Source organism: Cnephaeus nilssonii (assembly GCF_951640355.1).
Source record: "Cnephaeus nilssonii genome assembly, chromosome: 7".
Classification (NCBI taxonomy): domain Eukaryota; kingdom Metazoa; phylum Chordata; class Mammalia; order Chiroptera; family Vespertilionidae; genus Cnephaeus; species Cnephaeus nilssonii.
Window position 1 is genome coordinate 102,396,577 of NC_137078.1, and position 9,044 is coordinate 102,405,620.

Here is a 9,044-nt window from a genome sequence, read left to right on the forward strand (position 1 = left end):
GCAACTCTTTACGTATGAAAGAAATATGTCAAAATCATCTCAAACAATTAAAATATAATATATATTTATAATTCCAGGCCCCAAAGCAATCACGTGGCTGAGACAGAGCTCCAGTCATGAGGCCCTGGGAACACCTCGGCGAGGGGAGGCTGGGAGGCGGCCGGGACCCGGCGTTCCTGCAAACCTGTGAGCGCAGCTCCCGCTGTGGCTCCGGCTCCGCTGGGCGTGGCCGCGGCCTCCTCAGGGATCCTTCGCCCCCCAGCCCCCTCGGCCGTCTGCCCAGCCTGACTTCCTAATTCTGTCCGTTTAAACACCTGGTGTCACTGTAAAGGAATCAATGCAATTCAGGTTCAGTGGCAGTTTCCTCGAGAACCCGTTATTTCAGTTACAAATAATTGAAGCTCCTTTTAAAAAGAAAATCCGACTCCCTCGCCATCAACTACTTTATGTGAAGAAAGAAGGCGCTGTTACAATGGCTCAACCCGCCGAGGGCTCCGAGGGGCGGCGGGCGGCCCGTCTAACTCGCGAACGTCTTGCCCGCGTCCTCCTTCCCCTTGTACGTCCTCTTGCCATGCGTGAACGGGATGTACCGGTACTTGATCATGTGCTGGGGACAGAACGACAGGCACACGTCAGGCGATAAAACAGGACTGGGCGGCAAGCTTCCATCCCAGGTGTCGCCTCCTGCTGGGCCACCAGGGCTGGGGAGCAGGGCTGGGGTCGGGTCTGGGAAAGGTCGAAAGAGCAGGATGGGGCCGGGACGGGAGGCGCCCTGGCATCGGTGAGGGTCTGCCCAGGCCTGCTTTAGGGTCCAGTGTGCATAAGCCCTGCACCGTCTGGCAGGTCGTGGCCCTGACCCACAGGACGCCGTGCCCAGGAGGAGGGCACAACCAGGACCTTTCCTACCCAGCCCCAGGGCTGTCTGCCCGGGCCCGTTCCCCGACACCGGCTGTGGCCCAGAACTGCGGGCAGAGGGGAGCGAGCCCGTGTCCCCGCCCAGGCCTGCAGAGCTTCCTGCCGCTCGTGCAGACGAGGCAGGTTCCACGTGGCCACCTGCCCTCCCCACGCGCCGTGGCCGCTGTAGCAGGCACCGCCTTCCGGGCTCGGCGCCCGGGTGTACCTTGATCTGCCTCTTCATGGTGATGCAGAAGAGCATGATGAAGTACATGACCAGGATGGGCCAGAACACCGGCACGTTGAACGCCTCGAAGAAGGTGCAGACCATGGCCACCAGGATGCCCTTGGTGGCCGAGTGCCTGGGGGAGGGGGAGGGAGCATCTGACACGGGCTTTGCGTGCGCTCACGGCAGCGCAGGGCCGGACGCAGCTCCGTGTCCTCCCGACTCCCCCGTCTGACCGCAGTGAGGGTGCTGACCCGCTCCCCCAGGGACCATGAGGGCTCCACCATGCAGCCCGGCCCACGGCCCCACTGACCCCCTCCTGGGCTCCCCTTCCTACAGAGCAAAGGCCAGCTCCTCGGGGCTCCCAGGCGCGCTCCCCCTCCCAGCATGTCACGCTCAGTCCCAACACGCTAAGCGCCACACGCCCAGAACACAGAGCGAAGATGTGGCTCACTCCCCTCAGGGTTTTGATCAACAAGTACAGGACAACGGGCCCAGAGCCCCCGTCCCGACTGGGGTCACCGCCTCACAGAGGTCACTGCCTCTAGGGAACCTGGGTAGCAGCCAACCTCGTCCCCAAGCACAGCACTTCCCAGGGCGCAGCCACCCCAGCGCCCGTCCGGGGCGGCCCAGTCGCGGGGAACACCTGAGCGGGCGGGAGCTGGTCCGGCTGCCTCGCCAGAAGGGGGGCCGTGCATGGAGCAGGACAGAGACAGCCACGCAGCCCACCCTTCGGGGGGCGAGTCAGCCACGTACCCAGAGGCTCTGCCCAAAAAAACCTCTTGGCTCATTTCAAAGAGCAACTGGGAGAGGCCCCGGGCAGCGGTCCCCCAGGGCCCCGGGGCCCACCCACGCCCGCGAGCTCGGCGCTCCTGCTGGGGGTGAACCACGTTCAAAACCAGTGACGACAACGCTCATTCCTCTGAAAAGTCCAACTGCTGCCAACGCGGACCAAACCGGTCTGTTCCCGGGCCCCAAGCAGCCTCGAGGACAGGCACCCAGGGGTGCACTCACCAGAACTTAAACTCGGGGAGCCTGCGGATGAACGGCCGGAACTCCTCGTTCTGTTTGGTTGGTAGCGAGGGGCCGTCATCTGAAAGGCAGAGCGCAGTCAGCAAAAGCGCACGGCGCCTCTTACTTCCCCGACCCCCCACCCCTCCCCCACACCCTCCCCCACACCCACACCCTCCCCCACACCCTCCCCCTACACCTTCCCCGACACCCTCCCCCCACACCCTCCCCCTACACCCTCCCCGACACCTTCCCCCCCACATCCTCCCCCTACACCCTCCCCACGCTCCGGAAGGAGAAGGCCCCAAGTAAAGCGGGGCCTTCAGCCAGTTTAGAGTCCAGCCCGTTGCTTCAGAAAGCCCGGCTAGAATTCCCTTTAGGAAGAACTTGCACGTGTTTCAGTTGCTTAAAAACTCAACTGCACGTGAGTTCACTCAGGCACACACCACCCGCACCACACCAAGGAGCACGAAGGAGACGGGCGTCCGCGCGGGGCTGAGCCCGCCTGACCGCACCCCACCCCCCACCCCGCCGAGACAGGTGCCTGCTGCTAGAGAAGCTGCGGCCCCAGACACGGCCTCAGGTTCTCCCCACCTCCCGCCAAGGGCGACACCTCACGGGGTGTGGGCTCCCTTTAGTATTTCCACTCAACGGTCTGCAAAGAAGAGTCGGGCTCCTGGTCAGCACTGCACAGCCGAGGACACGCGGCGCTTTCTCCCAGCGAGGGCGTCCTCAGGCAGGGCAGGTGCTGGGACAGGGACACCCTCCCCGCTGCCCACCTGTGGCACCCGCCCTACCTGCCCAGGAACGGCCGGAGCAGCCGGGCCAAGACCTTTCAGCCTTTCAGCCCGGGGCTCGGGAATCAGCGCCGCCCCACGGAGCGGGCCCGGGGCTCAGGCCCGGCGGCCACAAGCCCCGCTGCCGTGGGAAGCTCTGGCTGTGTGAGGGGCCCAACTGACGAGTGTGGAGGTGCCTCCAAGCCAGGCTGGCGGCTGCGGAAGGAGCAGACCGGAGGGCGCCCACCTTCACCCCTGCACCCCTCTGCACGCGGCCTCACAAGCTCCAGAGCCCTGAGCCTCGGCGTCCTGTCTGCACGTCGGGGATGAGAGCGAACACCCAGCGCACGTGGCTGTGCAGGGGCTCAGCGAGTCGCTCTACAAACACCTGAACCGCCAGACCCGGCTCCAGGACGTCTTACACAGAGAACAGGCGCACGGGGGTCTCGTGTGTCCAGAGGACGGAGCGGCCCTGTGCAGCACGCGGACGGCACCTACCTGAGTCCTCCATCAAGGACGGGTCCACCTTGGGAGACAGGAAAGCGATGAAGAGGTTCAGGTGGTAGATCCCCAAGGCGTAGGTCACGATGTACCAGCCCTGGAAGAGAAGCAAGCAGGTCAGGCAGGAAGCGCCCGTGGGCACGCTGCCCTCGCCCGGGCCCGGCAGACTCGACCGTGGGCCAAACTGAGAGCAGACACGTTCCTCACGGCGGGGGTCACGAGGGACAGCCAAGTGTGGCGACCGTCCACGGGGACAGTTTCTGCTTTGTGTCTCACAGTGGACAAGCCAGTGGGCCAGTGAGATACACACCCCCTGAAGCCACCGGCTCCTAGGAGCGCAGAGGGAGGGTCCTCACAGCCACGTCTGCCTGGGCCGCGCCTGCATGTGCTGGCTGACAGCCCCGCGGCACCTTGAACTTGTCCCCACACTCACTGAGTGCCTTCCTCTCTCCCAGGACAGTGGTCGGCAAACTCATTAGTCAACAGAGCCAAATATCAACCGTACAACGATCGAGATTTCTTTTGAGAGCCGAAAACCGACTTCTGCACATGGGCCACGAAGTTTCAATCGCACTGTACGTGGTATTTTGTGGAAGAGCCACACTCAAGGGGCCAAAGAGCTGCATGTGTATTGCGAGCCGCAGTTTGCCGACCACTGTCCCAGGAGAAACCAGAACCAAAAAATCCGGAAATCAAGCATGCGGTTAAGAATGTTCTAGAGCCCTACGTCCTCGGGACGAGGCGGGAGGAACCCTGCACGACGTGCACACGCTTCCCTGCACTGAACTCCCTTTGGGAAGCCCGGCCATCCTCCAGGTCAGACGCAGCCGGTGCGGACGCCAGTGGCCGCGCACAGCTCCGCGCAGGCCCAGGCCGAGGGGCCCGGCCCGTCAGTGTGACTGGAAGAGCCACGTGACCCCGCCTGGACTCTCTAAAGCAAGGTTCCTGGCTCACTCTTTACGTCACAGAATGGACCGGGTTCCAATTGAAAAAACAAAACTAAAGCCAACAGCAGTGAATTCACCACGAATCGCAGGCGTCCCGTCCTGCGGACCCGTCCTGCTGCGCTGGCCCAGGAGCCACGTGGGTTGACTGGCAGGGACACGTCCAGGAGTAACACCCAAAGCGAGTTTCTACTCTGCGTCTGAGGACGTCCACAGTGGGACACATCGGAGCGCCCAGCCAACGCTGTGTCCCCCTGTGGACCACGTCCTCCTCTGTCCCGGGAAATGCCTGGGAGGAGGCGCTGGCATGACACTTCCCGCTCCAGAGAGAACACCCGGACGAGGCCTGAGCCTGGGAACCAGCCGACCTCGCCAAGAGAACCCGCCTCGGGCCAGGCAGTCACCACAGCGCAAGCGCACGCGAGGCAGACAGACAGACCAGCACACGCTCGGGGACCGCGACGGCCGTCTCGCCTCAGCCACACCCACCTGCAGCAGGTAGACCCGGATCATGTAGACAAAGCTCAGGCCCAGCGTCACCACCCATCGCACAGCCGTGTACGGAGTGGACTTGTCCAGCCAGGACTGGTAGATCTGCAAGGACAGGAGTGCATGCGCGTCACGCCGACCCCGCCCACCGCCCACAGAGCGCACTTCCCCAGCCGTGGGCCGCAGGCTGAGCACCCCTGTGCAGCACAGCACGATGGCCGACCCCACGTTTACGGCAACAATTCAAGGCAGGTCCAGTGCTCAGGCAGACACAACACCGAACAAGTTCTCACCGCGGACACCAGCACCAGCGAGAGGACGGCCCGAGGCAGGAACCTGCACACCGTGGAGTCGCCACCTGCACACAGGACTCAGCCCACTGGCCCGGGGGCCGGCCCCGCCCCGGCAGCGTGGAGCAGGCGCAGGTGGCGTAACTGCAGCCATGGAGTTTGCAGAGGAACTCGAATTTATATGTACACACGTATGTATGTATGTATGCATGTGTAATAGTATGTATGTTTCCAACTTTACTTTTGAAATGGCTTAATTTTAACATTTAGGTTTTAACTGTGAAAACCTTCACCTGGTCATAAAACTACAGAATGTGCGAACCCAGGCACCTCTCCCCCGCACCCACGTCGAGTTGTTCAAACCCTTCTCGAGGTTAACGCTGACAGCACGGCATGCAGACGCCCGGGGGCTGACCGCCAAGACTGAGACCGCGTGGTGCTGGGCACCGTGGAGGCACTGCTGGCCGCACAGGCTTTGTCCCAGGCCACGCTGGTCCAGCCACGGGGTGCACACTGGGCGAGGGGCCACGGATGCAGATGCAGGTGGCCGGGAAAGGGACGGCCAGACCAGAGTCGGGGCGCCGCTATGTCTGTACCACTTGGGAGCTAAGGATGGTTTTCTCATTATTAAAGGTTGGAAAATAACCCAGAAATCAAGTGTGTGGCAAAGACCAGGGGTCATTCATGACTGGCCCCTCCTAGAAGACACGGCTCCTGACAGAGGGAGCCGGTCCTGAGAGTGAGCGCGAGGCTCCTGTGCACGCACGCCCCGCGGACACCCCCGCCCCGCGGACACACACTCCCCCCACCCCCCCGGCGGACACCGTCCGGGTCACAGCTTCTCGTGCACACATGCGCACTGGCACCTCTGACACCCACCTGGCCGAGGCGTGTGAAGAACCTGTACACCACAGAAGGCTTCCCGTGGACGGAGTCTCCCACGCTGTCCCCTTCGGACATCCTGTAACTGAGCAAGCGCAGACGCTGTTAGATCAGGAAGCAGGCAGGTCTGGGCCTTGCGCCACCTCCATGGAGCGGCTCGGGGCCAGCCTCCCCCGCACCACCCTGTCTTCTGGGCGCCTCCCCGTGAGCTGCCCGCAAAGAACAGCAGGTGACACGGCTGGTGGAGGGCCAGGAAGGCACGTGACATGCAAAGCAGCACTGGGTGGACTTTCATTTCTGCCGCCGTCACCCGGAGCCGCCCTGCCACAGGCTGGGCCACCGCACCCACGCCTGCCCCGCTGCTCAGACACGCCTCTCCAGCACCTGCTCCCGTCACGTCCTCATTCCCGAAGCGCCCCTTCTTCTAGCCCAGCCCGCCCGCCACGGGGCCGTGCCAGCCAGGATCTCCTGGTCCCCTCAGGGCCGCATCCTCCCCTCCACCGAGAGGAAAGGCCACGTCCGACCTCGGGGTCAGCTCTGCCCCAGTTCCTTATCGGCAAGTGGAGTAACGCCAGCTGCTCATGACTATTTCAACACCTGTGCTGCTTGCCTGAGGGCTGGCCCTGCGAGAACCCCGAAACCCAGCGAGTGGGCAGCATCGCCCCGACTTCACTCGGGAGGAGGAGGTCTAGACAGTGTGCGCCGCTCGCCCGAGGTCAGGGGCACGCCTCTGACCCCCCGGCCGCTGCCCGGTCCTCGGAGTGAGGACCCAGGACCCAGGCGCTTGCTGTCCCTAAGCTGGCCAAGACGCCAGGACCAAGCTCACCGCTGCCCCCGACCCACAGGTGGCGTCTCCCCAATCACAGCCGGTTTGTTTCCAAGGCCCCCAAGCTGTGCGGCCGAGGCCGGTTTCCTCGTCTGGAAAACGGCGCTCACGCTGAAGCAGCCCTTCCCACTCTCAGACAGCAGAGGCTGGAGGCATCCGGGGCCGTCAGCCCTCCGTTCACCGCGGGCACCTGCCCACCTCCCCCAGGCCGGAGCCCACGCGCCCATCACACTGTCGCACCGGGAGCTCAGACGTCCTCTCTGAAGCGAGGGCAGCAGCTGGGCTGTGGTCCTGGGTCTCAAAGGGAAACATTTTCCAGCCACAACTTCCACTTAAAGTCACCGAGCAGTCCCCTCTGCCACGGCAGTCGGCACGGCAGAGCGCCGGCAAGTGTCCTGGAGGCTGGGGCGCGCCCTTTGCTCCAGGGAGACGCACACAGAGACGGAGGGCTGCCCAGGACGGCTCCCGGAGGGCAGCTTTCCATGCCGCTGGGGAGAATGCTGCGTTTCCTAAGGAGCTGAGCCTGGCAGCAGGAGCGCATCCCAGCAGTCTCCATCCTGGGGTTCCTGACGGACGGTCCCAAGTGGCAGCTTCTCAAGACCGAGGTGTTCACCACGGAGCAGTTTTACTCGCACGGAGGCCACAGAGCGAGCGGGACAGAGAGCACCTGGCTGCCCTTTAAGGCGTGTTCTCAGGAGAAACGTGCGGACGCTGCAGGTGCACAGCGGCCAGTTCCCGGCCTCTGACCAACGGCGTCCGTGAAACCAGCTCCGTCTCCAGGACACACACGTCAACAACAACATGAAGGATGTGAACTTTGGAGTCAAACGCGCTGCTTTCAGCGTCCAAGTCTGCTGCTTCCTCGTCAAGGACGGGCACATTCCAGCCCCGTCCCGCCTGCGATCTCTGCACCCCCGTGCCTCCTCCAGGTGGGGTTCCCCGCGGCCGGCCGGGCGGCCTCCCTGGCACCCGCGGACTGGTCCTGGCCCAGGGCCACCGGGCCCAGCGCGCTGCCTGGCCGCCCGGCCCCAGCACAGCACGTGCGGTCACCTCTCCTCGGTCCTTCCTGGCTTCTCTCTACTTCCTCCCCCGGGCGCGCAGGCTCCTGGAGGGGGGCCTGGTCTGGGCCGGGCCGGGCCTGTCGCCCAGGGAGGCCTGGGACCAGCAGGCGGCGGGTAAACTGTCAGTTGGACTGAAGCGCTTTATTCTCAGTCACAAAGAAAACAAAGCGGGACCGAGCACCAGGCTGAGGTCGTGCGCAGCCTGTCGGGGCCGTCTCCAGGGGTCCCCTCTCCTCCGAGTGAGCAGCGCAGGCTCCCGCCTCCGCCAGCGTGGCTCCCTCCCTTTCTGCTCCCCTCCCGCCCCTCGTCCTCCTGCGGCCTCCGGTGCTGTTCCCGCCGCCGAAATGCCCTTCCAGCCCTCGTCAGCTCCCCGCTCGGCCGAGGGCTCCTCCCGCCCGGGCGTGACCACCCGGAGGTGTCCACCCGGCCCCACGCTGCACCCGAGCGGGGGCACCGCGTGCACTCGGCGGAGCGAGTCCACCGCCGAGGACCCCCTCGCGCCCGGGCTCCCACCGTCCACAGCCCTGCGCAGTGAGGCGCCCGCTCCGGGCAGCTTCCAGGGCCCGGTCCTCGGCACAGGGTCCGACCCGAGGCGCTGCCCGGGAGGCCGGCCTGGAGGCGGCGCCCTCGGATGTGCCCTGTTACCGACATGTCATCTCGAGCAACCCGACTGCAGCCCGACGCCTTCCCACCGGACCCTCCGGGCAACCCGGACCCCGGCGTCCCCGCACCACCTGGGCGGGCGGCCGGCCCCTCCCAGACGCGCGGCGGGAGGGAGGACCGATCACCCCACCGACCCCGGGGGCCCGGCTCGTCCCTCCTGCCCCGCCGACCCCGCCCCCGCCCGCCCGCCGGTACCTCGCGGCTCTGCAGCGGCCGAGCGCGGTCTCCGAGGGCCGCGGGGAGGAGGACGCGGGCAGGGGCCGCGCCGGCGCTTCGCTCGGTCCGGGAAGGGGCAGACTAGCACTTCCGCTCTGTACTGCGCGGCGCCGCCTCCGGGCTTCCAAGATGGACGCCGGGGCGGAGCCAAGAGCCTCCAACCATTTCCGCTTCCGGTGCGGGCGCCTTTTCCCGGCGGAAAGAACGTAAGCGGCGGAAATGCGCTGTGCCGCGCAGGCGCAGGCGCGTCCTCTGGCTCCGGGCC

At 65.2% G+C, this 9,044-nt stretch overlaps 1 protein-coding gene across 1 annotated transcript; it reads right to left on the minus strand.

The window, feature by feature from the left end:
- Window positions 1-39: 39 nt before the first annotated feature.
- On the minus strand, window positions 40-8,902 carry RER1 (retention in endoplasmic reticulum sorting receptor 1). Its single transcript, XM_079777760.1, has 7 exons — window positions 8,759-8,902; window positions 6,011-6,098; window positions 4,842-4,946; window positions 3,406-3,505; window positions 2,135-2,213; window positions 1,121-1,256; window positions 40-607 (listed from the first exon to the last, which is right to left on the minus strand). Exons 2-7 carry the CDS (start codon window positions 6,089-6,091, stop codon window positions 518-520), a joined length of 591 nt encoding a protein of 196 aa, XP_079633886.1. The 5' UTR covers window positions 6,092-6,098; window positions 8,759-8,902; the 3' UTR covers window positions 40-517.
- Between the last annotated feature and the right edge of the window lie 142 nt (window positions 8,903-9,044).